The sequence below is a fragment of the Cyprinodon tularosa genome, unplaced genomic scaffold (assembly GCF_016077235.1).
Source record: "Cyprinodon tularosa strain WSP-4 unplaced genomic scaffold, ASM1607723v1 ctg1061, whole genome shotgun sequence".
Lineage (NCBI taxonomy): Eukaryota > Metazoa > Chordata > Actinopteri > Cyprinodontiformes > Cyprinodontidae > Cyprinodon > Cyprinodon tularosa.
Window position 1 is genome coordinate 72781 of NW_024037851.1, and position 21281 is coordinate 94061.

General features: G+C 39.4%; 2 protein-coding genes across 2 annotated transcripts in view; both read right to left on the reverse strand.

Annotated features, from left to right (window-relative positions):
- Positions 1-3336: 3336 nt before the first annotated feature.
- On the reverse strand, positions 3337-6222 carry LOC119785100 (sushi, nidogen and EGF-like domain-containing protein 1). The gene is made up of 6 exons (XM_038287517.1): positions 6202-6222; positions 4777-4936; positions 4332-4447; positions 3823-4101; positions 3633-3728; positions 3337-3522 (listed from the first exon to the last, which is right to left on the reverse strand). The coding sequence occupies exons 1-6, from the start codon at positions 6220-6222 to the stop codon at positions 3337-3339; spliced, it is 858 nt and encodes a 285-aa protein (XP_038143445.1).
- Positions 6223-9388: 3166 nt separating this feature from the next.
- LOC119785151 overlaps positions 9389-21281 on the reverse strand; it is a 37089-nt gene continuing 25196 nt past the window's right edge. The window contains exons 9-25 of the mRNA XM_038287597.1: positions 20186-20281; positions 19910-20069; positions 18499-18614; positions 17993-18271; positions 17800-17895; positions 17524-17683; positions 16113-16228; positions 15607-15885; positions 15414-15509; positions 15135-15294; positions 12588-12734; positions 12330-12521; positions 11761-11841; positions 11268-11450; positions 10756-10868; positions 9880-10591; positions 9389-9408 (exon numbers count right to left, since the gene is read on the reverse strand). Coding sequence (XP_038143525.1) covers positions 9389-9408; positions 9880-10591; positions 10756-10868; positions 11268-11450; positions 11761-11841; positions 12330-12521; positions 12588-12734; positions 15135-15294; positions 15414-15509; positions 15607-15885; positions 16113-16228; positions 17524-17683; positions 17800-17895; positions 17993-18271; positions 18499-18614; positions 19910-20069; positions 20186-20281 — 3006 coding nt within the window. The remainder of the gene's footprint in view (positions 9409-9879; positions 10592-10755; positions 10869-11267; positions 11451-11760; positions 11842-12329; positions 12522-12587; positions 12735-15134; positions 15295-15413; positions 15510-15606; positions 15886-16112; positions 16229-17523; positions 17684-17799; positions 17896-17992; positions 18272-18498; positions 18615-19909; positions 20070-20185; positions 20282-21281) is intronic.

The window sequence follows — 21281 nt, forward strand, 5'->3', positions numbered from 1 at the left end:
CAAATCTTGATCGCTCCTGCAGAGCTGTCAGCATATGAAATTTGAATAAATATAAAGGGGGTAAACCCCAATGGTTTTAAAAAGCTAGAAAAATGAACTTTATGTAAAGGAGGAAAGCGAGATCTGATTATTATTTCCTATTCCACTAAGACATCTTCTCGATGAACTGTGGCAAAACAGTTTCTAAACACCTACATTAACTAAAACTGTTAAAACCTGCTGACAGAAAATATTTGATTTTATATTATGGTACTTGCAGCTGCTGCCACCCTAAAAAAGGCTTTCTATTCATTTTAAGCCGCATGAACTGGAGCAGCAAATCCCGTCCTGTGTGTTTTTTTTTTTTTACATACAAACAGGAAGTCAGTCTTTCTTTGGGGGGTGGGGGTGTTGTGTGCTTTTTTAATGAAACAATGACACCTGTTTAATTTTATCTCAATGTGTACAACAAAATTGCTTGAAAATTTAAATTGCTTGAAAAACATAATTTTTTTTGGTTCCGTTATTTTCTTTGGCCAAGTAAAGCCTGTTAATGTGCATAAAGTTTTCTACTGATGCTGCCATCTGTGGCCAAGACGAAGAACTGTAACACTCTTCTGCTCGTTCTTGTAGCTCATATCTCTAGTTGACAAGTTTTAGTTTTTACTTTTTTTTTTTTTTTAACCTCATCTGGAGTTGCCATTTTTTTCTGGGTTGAGCTGAATGGTGGTTGCTTCTTGGTATCCACAAAATCCATGTTGAATATAAGGCTGCAATTGTTTGAATCTAAGTAAATTCAGGAAAATAGGCGAAAGGCTTATGGATGAATGAATATGGATTTAAATCTGTAAATCTGCTCATCAAACTATTTTGAGTTGTAAAGGGTATTTTAAATATCTATTTTAGTAAAAACTTACATAATATCTCTTTAAGCATAATAATCACATCTACATAAATATACTTTAATTGATTGTCTTGGCTAACTTGCCACACTATGCACAAAAAAATGGTAAAGATCATCAGCATTGCTGCTGCCTTTTTTAATAGATGTTTGAGCTTGGCCTGTTTTCCAATGTAGTCCTGTTTCTTTTACTGTGAATAACTAGATCTGTGCTCTTTCATCCTCTAACATCGAAGCTGGCACCAACCTCGTCTACCTGGCTGGTTATTTCCCTCGATGGGGCTGCCTGTGGAGCTGGTTGACAGTTGACTATTGTATTTCTGCTTCTGTTTGTATCTCTGCTTCTGTCCCCTTTAACCCAAGTCAGCCTCGGCAGATGGCCGCTCACATTGAGCCTGGTTCTGCTGGAGGTTTGCTCCTGTTAAAAGGGAGTTTTTCCTCTCCGTTGTCGCTACAAGCATGCTTAGGGTGAGGGATTGCCTTCGAGTCAATGAGTCGATGCAATCAGCTGGTTTCCCACAGGTAGAAAATTTTGACCCAATCTGAGTTTTTGACCTGGTTTAATTGTGTCTGTAAAGTGACTTGAGATGACATGTTGTGAATTGGCGCTATAGAAATAAACTGAATTTAATTGAATCAGTATATTTGTTTTAGATATGCAGTCTTTCGGATAAATTATATAATTTGGAAATTAATATTAAAAATTATATATATATATATAATAAATGTACACTCAGTTGAAAGTTCTGATAATGGAACATTCCCTACAGTGCTCAACAATAATTAGTCCAATAATGAAATAGTTGTTTGGGATGAATATGTTTAATGAAAAAATCAATGTTCTTTTCCTTTCATAGATAAATTTAAAAAGGTACAATTTTCTTTAATATACAGGGCATTAAAGTCCCACTGCAGCTGCATGAAGAAATGGTACTAAAAGAGGAAAAAATATTTTGATTTATCAAAATCCCAGATTATTCATTAGTCTGAATATTGGCTACTATCAGAAATAACATATAAGATCTCACCAGCCTGTGACTAGACATCTGAAGCTGCATCTGTCTGCTCATGCAGCTGATCTTCCCTATCCTGTTTGCTCCAGTTGGTGCAAGACAGGCTTTATGTGACAGAAACCATTTCCAAATTCTCAAACCTATTCCTTTTTCTATATTCTCATGGGAAACAGCATTTGGGATTAGGGAGCATCTGATCCTCTGGGGCATTTTATCCATATAAGTATTACTTTATAATGTTTAGTTACAGGGTTATATTGTGGCTTTTCTGTTTGTGTTGAGATTTTTGGATTTTTTTTTTATCCCTTTTGGGCCACTATACTCCAAAGTGAAACACATTTCCAATTCTTTATTCAGGCGGTATACCTACCAAGGGCATAATGTTTTCATAGATATAAAAAAGTGAGGATTTCATTTGAAGATACAATGAGTTACGTTGTGCTAAAGCCATGATAGACAATTTTCAAAAACAGTCATTGTATTTAATCCTTGCTGTAATGATATGTTGTCTCAGACTATAAAGGCAGTGTTGGGCAAGCTACTTGTCCAGTGTAGTGAGCTAAGCTATCAGTTACTCAACAATAAATTAAGCTTCACTACACAAAAGCTACCACCTAAAGAATTATAGCAAGCTAAGTTACACAAATATGTTAAAAGTAGCTTAACTACATCAGAAGCTACTTAACATTGTACCAACCTAATATCAATTAAAAATGAGTCTGATACACTGGTTAAAATATTTATTAAAGATCAGCCAATGACATAACACAGTGTAAAAATTGCTTTATGATCAGCATATTAAAATAAAAACTGAAGTAATTACTAGTAGGCTCTGCTTGCGGATTTTTTTTGCTCTGTCTCAGACTGCAGTTGGATCGTTGCCTAGCAACCTTTCCAGCCAATAGAACGACAGCCTCGGAAAGGGTGCGCTTGTTTAACCCTACTGAGTGTGCCTGTGCTACTACGCCACTTATAAGAGCGTCAGCTGAAACTGTTATTTACAGTAATTTTGTGGCTGATTGTTTAGAAATAGAAAACCTGGTTTCATTTCTTAGTTTTGCCCTGGATTTTGTAGCGTTTGTGGACGCTATGTCGCTACTTGATCAAAACAATAACGTCGCTACAGGAAAGTTACTTGATAAATAAAGCAGCGACGCTACGGTCAAGCTACTGGAAAATGTAGTTAAACTAATAGCTTCGCTACACGTAGCGGCGCTACTGCCCATCACTGTATAAAAGTTTTCTATTTTGGAGTATTTTGCGTCTTATTCTAAAAGTCTGAAACAATTGTATTTAAATGAAAAAGTCTCAAAAGGGAAAAATAAATATTGGAAACAGTTTAGTTTGTAGTCACCTATTTCAATAACAATTCTGTTCCACCATGTGACACAAGTTGGTCTTTAATTTCCCTGAAAAATTGTTCTTATCATGAAGAGATATATTTTAAGATGCTTTCTTCTTACCATTGAAAGAGCAGCCCCTTGAACCATTAGACACACGGAAAGCCCAGCGGCCAGGTACATTAATGTTACTACTGAGGGTTAAAAATAAGCTCTTTGGGATTGTGTTATTAGAGAATGATCCAAGGATGGATAAGTGATGACAAGAATAGGATGTATCATATCCAGCCTAGAAATAACACAAAAAAACATTTTAGTAATATTTCAAAAACAGACGGTGGCTTTGGCCAAAACAAGAGAAAAATAAAGCATATATGCATTTAAATAAAATGCTCTAACCTCTATAGGGACCGGGCTGGATGCTAGGGGCCCATAATTCAGTATCACAAATGAGTAATTCCCATTTGAAGCCAAGACTGCCTGAAAGGTTGATTCCTGTGAAAGAAGAGGAATGTTTAGAATACCTATGCAGAATAAACATAGTTTGTGTCTTTTCATTTCAAACATAACGTAAAACAGATTTCCTTACTGTTTGAGCCACAAAAAAATAGGGAACTTTATGCCATGTTGCAATAAAGATCCAGCTGGCATGAAAGTTAAGTTCTGGGAAGTATAGGTTGATGTCCTGGGTAACTTGTTGGAGAATAGAGCCACTGGTATACTGAACATAATAGATGTTACCGCTTTCACGATTGTCTATATCAGTCCAATAAGGAGCAATAATGTCTCTGCTTTCATCCATTGGAAACTGTAATGGTATATAACTATACCATGGTGCTTCAAAGGTCAGATGTCCATTGTTGTTCACCTGCAAAAAAACAGTACTCAAATTATGTATTGCTTATTACATTTTTGAAGAATGTTCAAATATTGTCTTGTTAATTAAAAAGAAAAGTGAATTACATAGTAAAAAGTAAAAAAAAAGAGACGCCAAAATTACATTTTGATGTTTATTTACTTTGAAGATGAAGGTTTAAATATTGTTTTCAATATGAAAATTAAAAGTGACTTAAAGTCAAAGAAATAAAGTGAACATACATAAATCTGAGAGTAAGATTTGCCAAAATAGTTAAAGGTTTGATTGAGGTAAATTTGTGGGGAGCTTCCATCAAGTTCTCGAGGGGTTGTTGTTCCTCCAATTGGGTAGAGGGGTACTGAAAAGTACAACACAGATTAACAAAATGGTCTTCCTGTGTTTAAACAATTTCCATTTCTATAAAAATATATCGCACTAAAGGCACACATTAACCTGAATGCACCGATAAGTTATGCTTTTATTTTGAAAATATCAGCATTTATGAGTTTTAAAAGGCCATAAAAGTACAAGTTCCAAACATGTTTACTTCAAGTGGCATAAGTGAGGCATGTTGCAAAATGATCTGCTAAGTCATATCTGAAGGGTTTTAATATCTTTTTTTTAATAAAACAGGAGCAATATGCTTAAGAACAAGTATATAATATATAAACAATGATGTCTTCTTACCATTGCAGTCCCTTGAACCATTATCTACACGGAAAGCCCAGCGACCAGATACATTGACGTTACTTCCGAGGCTTAAACGTGTCAGGCTTGGAAATGTGTTATCAGAGAATGACCCGAGGATGTTGAAGTGGTGACATGAATAAGCTGTGTCATATCCAGCCTAGAAATAACAGATTTTTAAAACGAGAAAAATAGTTATAATAAAAAAAATAGACATTGGTTGTAGCCAAGACAATGCATATTAAAGAGCTTTGCATTTAACTGAAATGCTCTAACCTGTACAAAGACCTGCTTAGATGCAAGGTACCCATAATTCAGTATCACAAATGAAAAATTCCCATTGGAAGCCAAGACAGCCTGAAATGTTGTTTGCTGGGGGAAAGGGTGATTTTTAGAATAGCTAGTTAGGTAAATGTAGTTTAGATACTTGCATTTCAAATATCACTTCAAATAGATTTTCTTACTGTTTCAGGTTTTGAAACATAGGGAACTTTATGCCATGTTGCAATAAAGATCCAGTTGGGATGAAAGTTAAGCTCTGGGAAGTAGGTATTGAAGTCCTGGGTAACTTGTTGGAGAATAGAGCCGTTGGTATGCTGAACATAATAGATGTTACCGCTTTCACGATTGTCTAAATGGGTCCAGAATGGAGCAATGATGTCTCTGCCTCCATACATTGGAAACTGTTCTGGTGAATAGCTATCCCATGGTGCTACAAAGGTCAGATGTCCATTGTAGTTTACCTGCAAATCAAATTATGTATTGCTTATTATTATTTCAATATTTAAATATTGTCTTGTTATTTAGAGAGAAAAGTGGATTACATCCTAAAAAAGTAAAATAAAACAACGGTCAAATTGCTGTTTATTTACTTTTAGGATGAAGTATTAAATAGTGTTTTCACGTTTAAAAAGAAAACTGACTTAAAGTCTAAGAAAAAAGGTGAACATACATAAATCTGTGAGTAAGATTTGCCAAAATAGTTAAAGGTTTGAAGAAGTGAAATTCGTGGGGAGCTTCCATCAAGTTCCCGAGAGGTTGTTGTTCCTCCAATTGGGTAAAGATGCCCTAAAAATTACAACAGATGTTACCAAAAAGGTCTTCCTTTGTTCTTACACAGGAGCAAGTGTTCATATGTAAAGTTAAACATCCAGTCATTTCTGTAAAGACAAATTGTGCTAATGTAAAATAGTTTCAAACAAAGAGACATGTTACCCTGACAGTCAAATGCATTGATAAGTGTTGCTTTTATTTTGTAAAGGCCCTGATAGCACAAGTTCTAAACTTTGTTTAAGTCATGTTTGAAGGGTTTTAATTTGCATGGTGTGTTTATATTTTATATATATATATATATATGTATGTATAAAACAGGAGCAGTAGGCTTAAGAACAAGTATTAAACACATAGATTATGATGTCTACTTACCAAAGCAGTCCCTTGAACCATTATCTACACGAAAAGCCCATCGACCAGAAACATTGATGTTGCTTCCCAGGCTTAAAAGTTTCAGGTTTGGGATTATGTTATTAGAGAATGACCCAAAGATGTTGAAGTGGTGACATGAATAAGCTGTGTCATATCCAGCCTAGAAATAACAGATTTGTAAAAAGAAAAAAATACTCATACTTAAGAAAGTAGACATCGGCTGTAGCTAAGACAGTGTGAATCAAACATACCGTATTTTCACGACCATAAGGCGCACCGTACTAAAAGGCGCAGTCTCAGTTATGTGTGCCATTACTGTATTTCACACACACATAAGGCGCACCGGACTATAGGGCGCGTTTTTTATATATAGGTACATGTCCTCTACTATGTTTAAATACCTCTACTGCGTATTTAGAAATAGATCGGGAGCAAAACTGAGTATGATTGTGCTTTATTCATGTATTTATTACAAAGTATTAATCAAACCCATCAAAGTCATCATCCTCTGTTTCTGAATTAAACAGCTGCGCTAAATCAGACATGCCAGTTTCCCCTTCTACGCTGTCAGAGTCACTTTCTGTGCCGGGCGGCTCCTCGGAAATGATGCCGGCTTTTGCGAAAGCTTGAACAACAGTGCCAGCAGACACGTTAGCACAAGAATCAACAATCCATCCGCAAACTGTGGCGTAACTTGCCCGGCGCTGCCTTCCACTTTTCGTGAAACTGTGGTCTCCGTCGTTCATCCATCGCTCCCACGCCGCTCGCAGCCTTACTTTGAACGGCCATAACACCAATGTCGAGGGGTTGAAGTTCCTTTGTCAGACCTCCAGGAATAACAGCGAGCACAGCGTTCATTTGTTTCACCTTGTTTTTCACATTGGCTGTGAGATGGGCACGCATGGAGTCACAGATTAACAGCGATGGTAATGCGTGGAAAAAACCACCTGGTCTCCTTCCATACACCTCCCTCAGCCACGCTTTCATCATCTCCTCACCCATCCAGCCCGTTTCATTTGCCTTAATAACGACTCCAGCTGGAAAAGTCTCGTTGGGCAAAGTCTTTCGCTTAAAAATCACCGTAGGCGGCAGTTTCTGTCCATTTGCGTGGCAGCCAAGCACAACAGTAAACGACGCCTTTTCATACCCCGTTGTGTGTATCGCTACAGTGCTGGTCCCCTTCTTCTCCACCGTGTGATTCACCGGGATGTCGAAAGTGAGCTGCACCTCGTCCATGTTGGTGATGTGGCTTGGCTGGATGCATTTGTCGGCGATGTGTTTGCTGCAGTAGGAGTGGAAGCTCGCCAGCTTTTCATTATAATCCGCCGGACGTTGCTGAGCTACTGTAGTCCTGGTCCGGATGGAAAAATTGCACTCATAGGCGTGTCTCTTTGCCATTTTCAGGGTTGTTATGACAGCAATGTTCTGCATAAAGCACAAACCTGTTCTTTTATACACAATCCACGCCCACAGTCCCCCCTTTAACGTTCTCATGGCGGTCTCAACAACGTCCGCAGTAACACATAGGGCGCGCCGCACATTTTGACGAAATAAAAAAGACCTTTATATGCACCTTGTAGTCGTGAAAATACGGTGTATGCATTTAACTGAAATCTTCTAACCTGTATAGAAACCTGTTCAGATGCAAGGCACCCATAATTCAGTATCACAAATGAATAATTCCCATTGGAAGCCAAGACTGTCTGAAAGGTTGTTTGCTGGTGAAAAAGGGGGATATTTTATAATAGCTAGTTAGGTTAACATAGTTATTTACTTTTATTTCACATATCACTTCAAATACATTTCCTTACTGTTTCAGGCATTGAGTAATAGGGAACTTTATGCCATGTTGCAATAAAGGTCCAGTTGGCATGAAAGTTGAGGTCTGGGAAGTATCGGTTGATGTCCTGGGTAACTTGTTGGAGAATAGAGCCGTTGGTATATTGAACATAATAGATGTTACCACTTTCACGATTGTCTAAATGCGTCCAGAATGGAGCAATGATGTCTCTGCCTCCATACATGGGAAACTGTAATGGTGAATATCTATCCCATGGTGCTTCAAATGTCAGATGTCCATTATGGTTCACCTACAAATAAAAAAAATGCAAATTAGACATTGGTGTTTATTTATGTTTATTGGTGAATTCTTTAATATTGTCTAAACATTTGATAGGAAAAATGAAAGTAAAATATTTAGGATTAACATACATAAATCTGAGTGTAAGATTGGTCAAAATAGTTAAAGGTTTGAAGAAGTGGAATTCGTGGGGAGCTTCCATGAAGTTCTCGAGAGGTTGTTGTTCCTCCAATTGGGTAAAGGGGTCCTGAAAAGTACAACAGAGATCACCAAAGTCTCCCTGTCTTTTTAAACAGGATCCAGTGTTTAGTATATAAAGTTGAAACATGCATTCATGCTTGAAATTTCCGTGCAAAACATATTGTGCTAAAGTCAAATAGTTTTAAACCAACCGTGCACGAATGATTATGAGTGACATATACTTCAAGAATTGATGCTATTATTGTAAAAACTTATCAATAATTTTGATTTTTTTAAAGGCCATAATGGTGCAAGTTCTCAAATGGTTTATTTCCAGCAGTAGAAAAGCCTGTTCTGGAATAATCTGCTAAGTCATATAGCACACCATACTCCAGTCATCTCATCAAGTCATCATGTTCAGATTGGACTCACTTGATGAGATGACAGGAGTCTGGTGTGCTATTGCTTGGTTGGAAAGAAAACCTGCAGCCACACGGCCCATTCTGGAACCAGTTTGACACCCCTGATTTAAAGGGTATTGAGATTTTTTAAAATTATTTCTATTTTCATTTTCAAAGGGTGTAGTTGTCATGATTGGTTTAAGTGACTTAACCCACATGCAGAACACAAAGGGAGGCTGAGTAAAAGTTTAACAGAGTTTATTGAACAGGTTTTCACACAAGACATGAACTGGTTCAGGTACTGGTCCGGGCAGGGTTCACTGATGTCTGCAGAGACGGACAGTTTGATTAGCCAGGCAGTCAGATAATTTATTGAGTCTTAGATATTTCAGAGTCTACCTTGAAGAGGTCCAAGCTTCCTTGTGAGAGAGGGAACCGGTTGGGTCCAGAGATTGTTGGTTCAGCAGAGTGTTTTGCAGCAGCAGCAGCAGCGTCTAACTTCTGACTAATGAATGGCAGACCTTGATTAGAGATTCCAGCTCTTCCCTGAGAGCAGCAGGAGGAATCCAGATTCAAATCTTCAGGTTTGGCTCACTAGGGCTGGCAGGCAGGTTAAAGCTCATCCAGAGCTTCAGACTTGAGACGGGTTTCCTGTGAGCAAAAGACAGAGGCAGATTAGAATCAAGTTTCAGGTAACAGAGGCTCAGGTTCGCTAACCAAACTAGGTCAACACTGTGGCGTCGAAGGAAGGTCTGGTTGCTGCTTATGTAGGTAGGTCTCCTGATGGGTTGATGAGCGTCAGGTGTGCTGGAGGGCTCCAGCGCAGGAGACCCACAGCGCACTCTGCTGGAGAAAGGTGGTACATCTCCAGATCCCAACAGTACCCCCCTCTCAACGACCGCCTCTTGGCGGTCCCGAGTAAGTGGACGGGAGGGAACTCTCATACTCCTCGATCCGGGACGGATCTCGACTCCGGACCGTAGCCCTCCCAGTCGACGAGGTACTGCCATCTGCGACCTCGCCGACGGGAGTCCACGATCTGGCGAACTGTGTAGGCCGGATAGCCGTCGATGTCCAGGGCGGGTGGAGGGGAGTCGGATGGTGGGCACAAGGAGCTTGAGATGACAGGTTTGATCTGGGAAACATGAAACGTGGGGTGGATGCGAAGAGACGGTGGCAAGTGCAGGCGGACAGCTAAGGGATTGATAATCTGAGCAATCTTGTATGGACCGATGAACCGAGGTGAAAGCTTCCTAGACATGGCTTTGAGAGGAATGTCCCGTGTAGATAGCCATACCTCTTGGCCCAGGGTATAGTCAGGGGCAGGGCGCCGTTTAGAGTCGGCGAATCTCTTCTTGGTGGCAGATGAGCGGTTGAGGGTGGCGATGGTGTCCTTCCAGACACGCTGACAACGGCGGATGTGGTGGTGGACTGATCTAACCGTTATCTCTCTCTCGTCTGCAGGGAAAAGTGGTGGCTGATAACCTATGGAGACTTGAAAAGGGGACAAACCGGTAGAAGCAGATCTCAGGGAATTGTGGGCGTATTCGATCCATGTCAGAAACTGACTCCAGTCAGTCGGATTGTTAGAGGTTAGGCAGCGGAGAGTGGACTCGAGTTGTTGATTCATCCTCTCCGTCTGCCCATTAGACTGAGGGTGATAACCAGAGGTGAGAGAGGACTTGCAATTCAGAGCTGAACAGAAGGCTTTCCAGACCTGTGAGATGAACTGGGGACCACGATCGGAGAGAATCTCTTGGGGTATCCCATGGAGATGGAAAACATGCTTCACGAGAAGTTGGGCAGTTTGGAACGCAGTGGGTAGTTTCCTGAGGGGAATTAAATGACAGGCCTTGGAAAAACGGTCAACAATGGTTAGGATAGTGGACATACCTCTGGAAATCGGGAGACCGGTGACAAAATCAACTGCGATGTGGGACCAAGGATGGGTAGGGACAGGTAGAGGATGCAGCAGGCCAGAAGGTGGTTGGTGAGAGGTCTTATTTCTGGCGCAGATGGAACATGCCAGAACATATTCTTTTACGTCTTTGTGAAGAGACGGCCACCAAAAACCTCTAGTGATGAGGGCTATGGTTCTGCTCACTCCAGGATGGGCCGAGAATTTTGCTGCATACATCCAATGGATAAGGCGGGATCTGACGGAAAATGGAACATAAGTTTTGTTTGGAGGACCGTTACCTGGGTCAGGTTCAGAGGCCAGGGCAGAGTTGATGAGATCAGTGATCTCCCAGGAAACGACTCCAATCGTGCATGAGGCAGGGAGAACAGGTTCGGGTGTCTCAGGTTGATCAGTGGAGTACAGACGAGAGAGAGAGTCGGGCTTGACGTTCTTGGAACCAGGTCTGTAAGAAATGATAAGATTGAAACGAGAGAAGAATAAAGACCATCTTGAATGACGTGGGTTGGATCTTTTAGCCGATTGGAGATAAGCCAGGTTTTTGTGGTCTGTCCACACCAATACTGGATGCTCGGCTCCCTCGAGCCAATGTCTCCACTCTTCCAGGGCGAGTTTGATGGCAAGAAGTTCTCGGTCTCCGACATCATAATTTTGTTCTGCCGAAGAGAGTCTACGTGAAAAAAAAGCACAAGGGTGAATTTTCTGGTCAGAGTCTGACTGTTGAGATAAAACAGCTCCAACACCGGAGTCAGATGCGTCCACCTCTAGGACAAACTGTTTAGAGGGATCAGGTTGGATGAGGATGGGTGCCCTGGAAAACAGATTCTTCAGTTTATTGAAAGCATTTTCGGCTTCAGGTGTCCATTGGAATGTCTTCTTCACAGAAGTCAAAGCTGTGAGGGGAAGGGCTGTCTGACTATAATTTCTTATGAAACGCCTGTAGAAATTTGCAAACCCAAGTAACCTCTGGAGTTGCTTACGGTTTTCAGGTTTCGGCCAGTCCAGAACAGCCTTTATTTTGTCTTCGGATGGCTTCACCTGCCCGCCCTCGAGCACAAACCCTAGAAAGGTGACAGATGGTTGGTGAAATTCACATTTTTCAGCTTTCACAAAGAGTTTGTTTTCCAGTAGTCTCTGAAGAACTAGACGAACATGTCTTTTGTGGTCTGAGAGGTTCTTGGAGTAGATCAAAATATCATCCATGTATACAAAAACAAAAACATTCAAAAAATCTCTGAGGACGTCGTTGACTAGAGCCTGGAAGCAAGCAGGAGCGTTAGTAAGACCAAAAGGCATGACCAGGTATTCAAATTGGCCTATGGGGGTCTTAAAGGCTGTTTTCCATTCATCCCCTTCTCTATTCTAAGGAGATGATAGGCGTTTCTTAAATCGAGTTTGGTGAACACTGTCGCACCTTGAACAGGTTCAAAAGCTGATGCCAGTAATGGTAGGGGATACTTATTTTTGACGGTTATCTGATTCAAGCCTCTGTAGTCAATACAGGGTCGGAGGGAACCGTCCTTTTTTCCCACAAAAAAGAAATCAGCACCGAGAGGAGATGAAGATGGACGAATAATTCCAGCGGCTAGGGACTCATTGATATACTTCTCCATGGTTTTGCGTTCTGGTTTGGAGATGTTAAATAGTCTACTGCTGGGAAGGGGGGCTCCTGGTAGTAAATCAATGGCGCAGTCATATGGTCTGTGAGGTGAAAGAGACATCGCACTGACCTTACTGAAGACTGGTGCCAGATCATGATACTCAGGAGGAACAGAAGTAAGGTCAGGAGAGTCCATTTCCCCCCTACCTCTAGGGGACTGAATTGTAGGAGCCGCAGAACGAAGGCATGACTCGTGACAGGAAGTGGACCAAGATTCAATGTGGCATTCAGCCCAGTTGATATGGGGATTGTGACGTTCCAACCACTCGAAACCAAGCACCAGAGGAGAGCATGCTGAGGGAAAAACAAAAAATGTTAGCGTCTCACGGTGGTTTCCTGAGATAAGAAGTTCTAAAGGTTGCGTCTGATGAGTAACTTGGTGAAGCTTCTTTCCATCAATTGCCGATACTCTGAGAGGCTTAGTTAAAGGAACAGTCTCAATCCTTAACTGCTGGACCAGCTCAGAATCAATGAGATTTTTCTCACACCCAGAGTCAATGAATGCAGATAATGTGAGATTCTGGTTAGAAAAAAAAAGGGTTGCTGGCAACAATAAATGAGGAGTTTTTTCAGATTTTAGATGGCCCGTCAGACTCCTCAATTCCACTGACGGGCCCTGGCTTTTGATTTAGCCGGGCATGGGGAAATGAAATGGCCGATCTCACCGCAGTACAGACAAAGTTTTCCTCTAAATCTCTGTTGTCTTTCTTCGGGGGATAACCTTGTGTGTCCAATTTGCATAGGTTCGACCTCCGATCCACCTGCGTGAGAGGCTTGGACAGGTACTGAAAAAGTCTGGCTCTTAGACTTTGGCTTGGAACTGGGTTCTGGGGATCCAGAAAAAAACAGAAGCATTGTTAAATGCAAGAGCAGAAACAGAAAAATTCAGGATTCGATGTTTAGAGTTATTTCTAGTTCGGAGTCTATTATCCAGTCATATGGTTAATCGGATTAATTACTCCAGACTAGCTGGTTCGTCGATTGTGGCTAGTTTGTCTTTGATGTTTTCATTTAAAGCCTTGAAATAAGCACTCTTAAGTGCACACTCATTCCAGCCTGAGGCTGCAGCTTTAACCCGGAAGTCAATGGAAAACTCAGCCACTGTTGAATTTCCCTGCTTCAAACTTAGCAGAGCTCGGGAATCAATTGTTTTGTCTGAGTCGTGATTGAAAACTTGGGAAAACTCAGATATAAACTAAGAAAACGTACATGAAAAGCTGGACTCTGAAGAGAACCTTGCCTCCGCCCATTCAAGGGCTCGTCCAGTAAGTTGAGAGAGAATGAAGGAGATTTTCTTCCTATCATTCGGAAAACTGCCAGGGGAGTGCTCAAAAAGCAAACGACACTGAAACAAAAATCCTCTACAATCCTTTTGGTTACCTGAAAATTGTTCAAGAGGACTTGGACGGAACTCCGGAAATGACGTCACTGTCAGTGACCTTAGAGGCGGAAGTGGTTCCGGAACAGGACGTACTGCTGGTGTGGCATTAGCATCCCTCATGTAGCCAGCATATGCCTGTAAAACTTGGTTCTGATGTTCAATTTGAGTGTTTAACTCACGGAGGGTGTGCGCATGTCCTTGGATTTGGGCGTCCTGCTCCTCGAGCCTCCTCCGGAGGTGATCTGCTGGGTTTTGTATTTGGCCGCAGTGTTCTGTCATGATTGGTTTAAGTGACTTAACCCACATGCAGAACACAAACGGAGGCTGAGTAAAAGTTTAACAGAGTTTATTGAACAGGTTTTCACACAAGACATGAACTGGTTCAGGTACTGGTCCGGGCAGGGTTCACTGATGTCTGCAGAGACGGACAGTTTGATTAGCCAGGCAGTCAGATAATTTATTGAGTCTTAGATATTTCAGAGTCTACCTTGAAGAGGTCCAACCTTCCTTGTGAGAGAGGGAACAGTTGGGTCCAGAGACTGTTGGTGCAGCAGAGTGTTTTGCAGCAGCAGCGTCTAACTTCTGACTAATGAATGGCAGACCTTGATTAGAGATTCCAGCTCTTCCCTGAGAGCAGCAGGAGGAATCCAGATTCAAATCTTCAGGTTTGGCTCACTAGGGCTGGCAGGCAGGTTAAATCTCATCCAGAGCTTCAGACTTGAGACGGGTTTCCTGTGAGCAAAAGACAGAGGCAGATTAGAATTAAGTTTCTCTCAAGAGACAACTAAGATTCTTTCAGGTAAAAGAGGCTCAGGTTCGCTAACAAAACTAGGTCAACACTGCGGCGTCGAAGAAGGTCTGGTTGCTGCTTATGTAGGTAGGTCTCCTGATGGGCTGATGAGCGTCAGGTGTGCTGGAGGGCTCCAGCCCAGGAGACCCACAGCGCACTCTGCTGGAGAAAGGTGGTACATCTCCAGATCCCAACAGTAGTCAGCTTTAGGTAAAGGATTTAACAAATAAGTAAAAAGGAAACTATTTTCAATGGTTAAAACACATTGTGTTCTATTATGATTACAATAGTAACACATTAAATACTAATAAATACAGCTTTATTTAAAAAAGGAAATTCCAATAGAATCTCTGTTTCAAAATGCCATAATCATCAGTTTTCCAAAACTGGTTGAGTTCAAGCAATATTGTTTAGTTCCAAGCCTTAAATTTCTCCTTTGAAGGATAAAAAGGATTTTATTAGAATTTTTTCTAATTCCCCTTATACATGTTGTAATCCTCATATAGTGATGTTTTCCTCTTACCATCGTAGTCCATTGAACCTTTATCTACACGGAAAGCCCAGCGACCAGATACATTGACATTACTACTGAACGTTAGAAGTTTGATTTTTGGAAATGTGTTATTAGAGAATGATCCAAGGATGGTGAGGTGGTGACAGGAAGAGGCTGTGTCATATCCAGCCTGGAAATAAAAAAGTTAAAGAAAAACAAACAAATAAATTGTAACTTAGAAAATTGACACTGGCCAAGGATGAGACAAGGTAAAGAAAACATGTATGAATTAAACAGCAATGCACTAACCTCTATAGAGACCTGTCTGGATGCTAGGGGCCCATAATTCAGTATCACAAATGAGTAATTCCCATTGGAAGCCAGGACTGCCTGAAAGGTTGATTCCTGTAAAAAAAAAAGAGGAATGTTTATAATAACTATGCAGAACAAACATAGTTTGTGTCTTTTAATTCTAAATATAATATCAAACAGATTTCCTTACTGTTTCAGGCATTGAATAATAGGGAACTTTATGCCATGTTGTAATAAAGATCCAGTTGGCATGAAAGTTAAGCTCTGGGAAGTATAGGTTGATGTCCTGGGTAACTTGTTGGAGAATAGAGCCGGTGGTATGCTGAACATAATAGATGTTACCGCTTTCACGATTGTCTATATCAGCCCAATAAGGAGCAATAATGTCTCTGCTTTGATCCATTGGAAACTGTAATGGTATATAACGACTCCATGGAGCCTCAAAAGTCAGATGTCCGTTGTTGTTCACCTGCAAATAAAGCGGCTCTAAAATTATGTATTTCCCTTTTTTGATGAATGTTTTAATATTGTCTTGTTAATTAAAAAGAATAGTGGATTACATCCTAAAAAGTAAAATAAACAAAAAATGCCAAAATTAGGTATTGCTGTTTATTTACTTGAAGATGAAGGTTTAAATATTGTTTTCACTATGAAAAAGAAAATTAACTTAAAGTTAAAGAAATAAGTTGAACATACATAAATCTGAGAGTAAGATTTGCCAAAATAGGTAAACTTTTGAAGAAGTGAAATTTGTGGGGAGCTTCCATCTAGTTCTCGAGAGGTTGTTGTTCCTCCAATTGGGTAGAGGGGTCCTGAAAAGTCCAACAGATATCAACAATATGGTCTTCCTGTGTTATTAAACAGGAACAAGTGTTCATATGTAAGGTTTAAACATCCAATCATTTGGGTTAATCTAAAATTGTTACAAACAAAGAGACACATTATGCTGGGGGACAAATGCATCAATAAGTGATGCCTTTATTTTGAAAATATCAGCAGTTTTAATTTTTAAAAGGCTAAAACAGCACTATGAAGGAACAACTCTGCCATAATTAAGCCAGGTCGAACCACAGCCCATCTGCAGCGGCCCTCTCTCGGCATAGCCGTGTGTGAAGCGTGTTGGTTAGCATTTTACTACATCGGTCGAATCTACAGGAGGAGAGTCTGATGTCGAGTCTGAAGTCATTAGAACTTGAGTAGGGACTTTGCCAAACTTTGCCAAATACAACAAAAAATCGCCATCATAGCCTGACTATATACCTGGCTGCCGTCAGCTTCGGAGCTCCGCTGGTTGCCACGGTCCTCTCAAGTTCGTCACATTTTCTTTTAAATTACGCATTAAATCTGTGAATGGGCCATATGGTGATGCTTAAAAGTATAAGGTTCTCGCCTCAAATGATCTTAAAACATACTTTAATTGAACAACAGCAACAGAAAAGAGAACATTTAACTTAGTACTCTGAGCTCTGTGAGTTAAGAAGATGGGCCGCCAAGCCGACCAATGAGCAGAAGTTGACTCTCTAGGACACACCCCCTCCTCATTTGCATAATGAGGTAGAAATGCATAGAGAAATGTAAAAAGGGCAGAGAGAAATGTAAAAAGGGCAGAGAGAAATAAACAGCGGCGAAGAAATAACCAAGGTAAAAAAATACAAAGGAAGAATAAAACAGACAAAAATATTATAACATGCACATAAATAAATACTGAAAAATATAAGTAATTAAAAAATAAAGTTGAAGATTATAAAGGACAGAAAAATAAATAAGGTAAATATTACAAAGGCAAATAAATAAAGAAGCTAATTAAGAGTTATATACATTTATGTCTCACTTTTTTGTTGGCAATTAATTGTATGCTTATACATTTATTGAGCATTTATTTATTTCTGTATTTATTTTTAAATATGGCAGAGTTAGTCCTTCATACAGTACAAGTTCCAAACATATTTATCTCAAGCAGTAGTAGTAAGGCATGTTGCGAAATGATCTGCTAAGTCGTATTTGAAGGGTATAAAACAGTAGGATATGGTTATAATTTTTTTTTAAATAAAACTGGAGCAATAAGCTTAAGGACATCTATATAACACAGATTATGATGTCTTCTTACCATTGCAGTCCCTTGAACCATTATCTACACGGAAAGCCCAGCGACCAGATACATTAACATTACTTCCGAGGCTTAAATGTGTCAGGTTTGGAAATGTGTTATTTGTGAAGGACCCAAGGATGGTGAGGTGGTGACATGAATTAGCTGTGTCATATCCAGCCTAGAAATAACAGAAAAAAAACAACCTTATTTTAATCATACTTAAGAAAATAGACACTGGCTATGCCCAAGACCAGATAAATAAGACAAGTATGCCTTTAGCTCGAATGCTCTAACCTCTATAGAGACCTGTCTGGATGCTAGGGGCCCATAATTCAGTATCACAAATGAGTAATTCCCATTGGAAGCCAAGACTGCCTGAAAGGTTGATTCCTGTAAAAAAAAAAGAGGAATGTTTAGAATAACTATGCAGAACAAACATAGTTTGTGTCTTTTAATTCTAAATATAATATCAAACAGATTTCCTTACTGTTTCAGGCACTGAATAATAGGGAACTTTATGCCATGTTGCAATAAAGATCCAGTTGGCATGAAAGTTAAGCTCTGGGAAGTATAGGTTGATGTCCTGGGTAACTTGTTGGAGAATAGAGCCGGTGGTATGCTGAACATAATAGATGTTACCGCTTTCACGATTGTCTATATCAGCCCAATAAGGAGCAATAATGTCTCTGCTTTGATCCATTGGAAACTGTAATGGTATATAACGACTCCATGCAGCCTCAAAAGTCAGATGTCCGTTGTTGTTCACCTGCAAATAAAGCGGCTCTAAAATTATGTATTTCCCTTTTTTGATGAATGTTTTAATATTGTCTTGTTAATTAAAAAGAATAGTGGATTACATCCTAAAAAGTAAAATAAACAAAAAATGCCAAAATTAGGCATTGCTGTTTATTTACTTGAAGATGAAGGTTTAAATATTGTTTTCACTATGAAAAAGAAAATTAACTTAAAGTTAAAGAAATAAGTTGAACATACATAAATCTGAGAGTAAGATTCGCCAAAATAGGTAAACTTTTGAAGAAGTGAAATTCGTGGGGAGCTTCCATCTAGTTCTCGAGAGGTTGTTGTTCCTCCAATTGGGTAGAGGGGTCCTGAAAAGTCCAACAGATATCAACAATATGGTCTTCCTGTGTTATTAAACAGGAACAAGTGTTCATATGTAAGGTTTAAACATCCAATCATTTGGGTTAATCTAAAATTGTTACAAACAAAGAGACACATTATGCTGGGGGACAAATGCATCAATAAGTGATGCCTTTATTTTGAAAATATCAGCAGTTTTAATTTTTATAAGGCTAAAACAGCACTATGAAGGAACAACTCTGCCATATTTAAGCCAGGTCGAACCACAGCCCATCTGCAGCGGCCCTCTCTCGGCATAGCCGTGTGTGAAGCGTGTTGGTTAGCATTTTACTACATCGGTCGAATCTACAGGAGGAGAGTCTGATGTCGAGTCTGAAGTCATTAGAACTTGAGTAGGGACTTTGCCAAACTTTGCCAAATACAACAAAAAATCGCCATCATAGCCTGACTATATACCTGGCTGCCGTCAGCTTCGGAGCTCCGCTGGTAGCCACGGTCCTCTCAAGTTTGTCACATTTTCTTTTAAATTACGCATTAAATCTGTGAATGGGCCATATGGTGATGCTTAAAAGTATAAGGTTCTCGCCTCAAATGATCTTAAAACATACTTTAATTGAACAACAGCAACAGAAAAGAGAACATTTAACTTAGTACTCTGAGCTCTGTGAGTTAAGAAGATGGGCCGCCAAGCCGACCAATGAGCAGAAGTTGACTCTCTAGGACACACCCCCTCCTCATTTGCATAATGAGGTAGAAATGCATAGAGAAATGTAAAAAGGGCAGAGAGAAATGTAAAAAGGGCAGAGAGAAATAAACAGCGGCGAAGAAATAACCAATGTAAAAAAATACAAAGGAAGAATAAAACAGACAAAAATATTATAACATGCACATAAATAAATACTGAAAAATATAAGTAATTAAAAAATAAAGTTGAAGATTATAAAGGACAGAAAAATAAATAAGGTAAATATTACAAAGGCAAATAAATAAAGAAGCTAATTAAGAGTTATATACATTTATGTCTCACTTTTTTGTTGGCAATTAATTGTATGCTTATACATTTATTGAGCATTTATTTATTTCTGTATTTATTTTTAAATATGGCAGAGTTAGTCCTTCATACAGTACAAGTTCCAAACATATTTATCTCAAGCAGTAGTAGTAAGGCATGTTGCGAAATGATCTGCTAAGTCGTATCTGAAGGGTATAAAACAGTAGGATATGGTTATAATTTTTTTTTAAATAAAACTGGAGCAATAAGCTTAAGGACATCTATATAACACAGATTATGATGTCTTCTTACCATTGCAGTCCCTTGAACCATTATCTACACGGAAAGCCCAGCGACCAGATACATTAACATTACTTCCGAGGCTTAAATGTGTCAGGTTTGGAAATGTGTTATTTGTGAATGACCCAAGGATGGTGAGGTGGTGACATGAATTAGCTGTGTCATATCCAGCCTAGAAATAACAGAAAAAAAACAACCTTATTTTAATCATACTTAAGAAAATAGACACTGGCTATGCCCAAGACCAGATAAATAAGACAAGTATGCCTTTAGCTCGAATGCTCTAACCTCTATAGAGACCTGTCTGGATGCTAGGGGCCCATAATTCAGTATCACAAATGAGTAATTCCCATTGGAAGCCAAGACTGCCTGAAAGGTTGATTCCTGTAAAAAAAAAAAGAGGAATGTTTAGAATAACTATGCAGAACAAACATAGTTTGTGTCTTTTAATTCTAAATATAATATCAAACAGATTTCCTTACTGTTTCAGGCATTGAATAATAGGGAACTTTATGCCATGTTGCAATAAAGATCCAGTTGGCATGAAAGTTAAGCTCTGGGAAGTATAGGTTGATGTCCTGGGTAACTTGTTGGAGAATAGAGCCGGTGGTATGCTGAACATAATAGATGTTACCGCTTTCACGATTGTCTATATCAGCCCAATAAGGAGCAATAATGTCTCTGCTTTGATCCATTGGAAACTGTAATGGTATATAACGACTCCATGCAGCCTCAAAAGTCAGATGTCCGTTGTTGTTCACCTGCAAATAAAGCGGCTCTAAAATTATGTATTTCCCTTTTTTGATGAATGTTTTAATATTGTCTTGTTAATTAAAAAGAATAGTGGATTACATCCTAAAAAGTAAAATAAACAAAAAATGCCAAAATTAGGCATTGCTGTTTATTTACTTGAAGATGAAGGTTTAAATATTGTTTTCACTATGAAAAAGAAAATTAACTTAAAGTTAAAGAAATAAGTTGAACATACATAAATCTGAGAGTAAGATTCGCCAAAATAGGTAAACTTTTGAAGAAGTGAAATTCGTGGGGAGCTTCCATCTAGTTCTCGAGAGGTTGTTGTTCCTCCAATTGGGTAGAGGGGTCCTGAAAAGTCCAACAGATATCAACAATATGGTCTTCCTGTGTTATTAAACAGGAACAAGTGTTCATATTTAAGGTTTAAACATCCAATCATTTGGGATAATCTAAAATAGTTCCAAACAAAGAGACACATTATCCACTGCATGAAAAGTGGGATTTTCGTCAATATACGGCACTGTAGATTGTCGTGGAACTTCAGGTTAGCGGCAGTTTACGGCAATTTGCAGGCTTCGTCGAAAACTCCCGTAAATTGTCAGAAATTGACGTGGAATTTCTTAGGCAG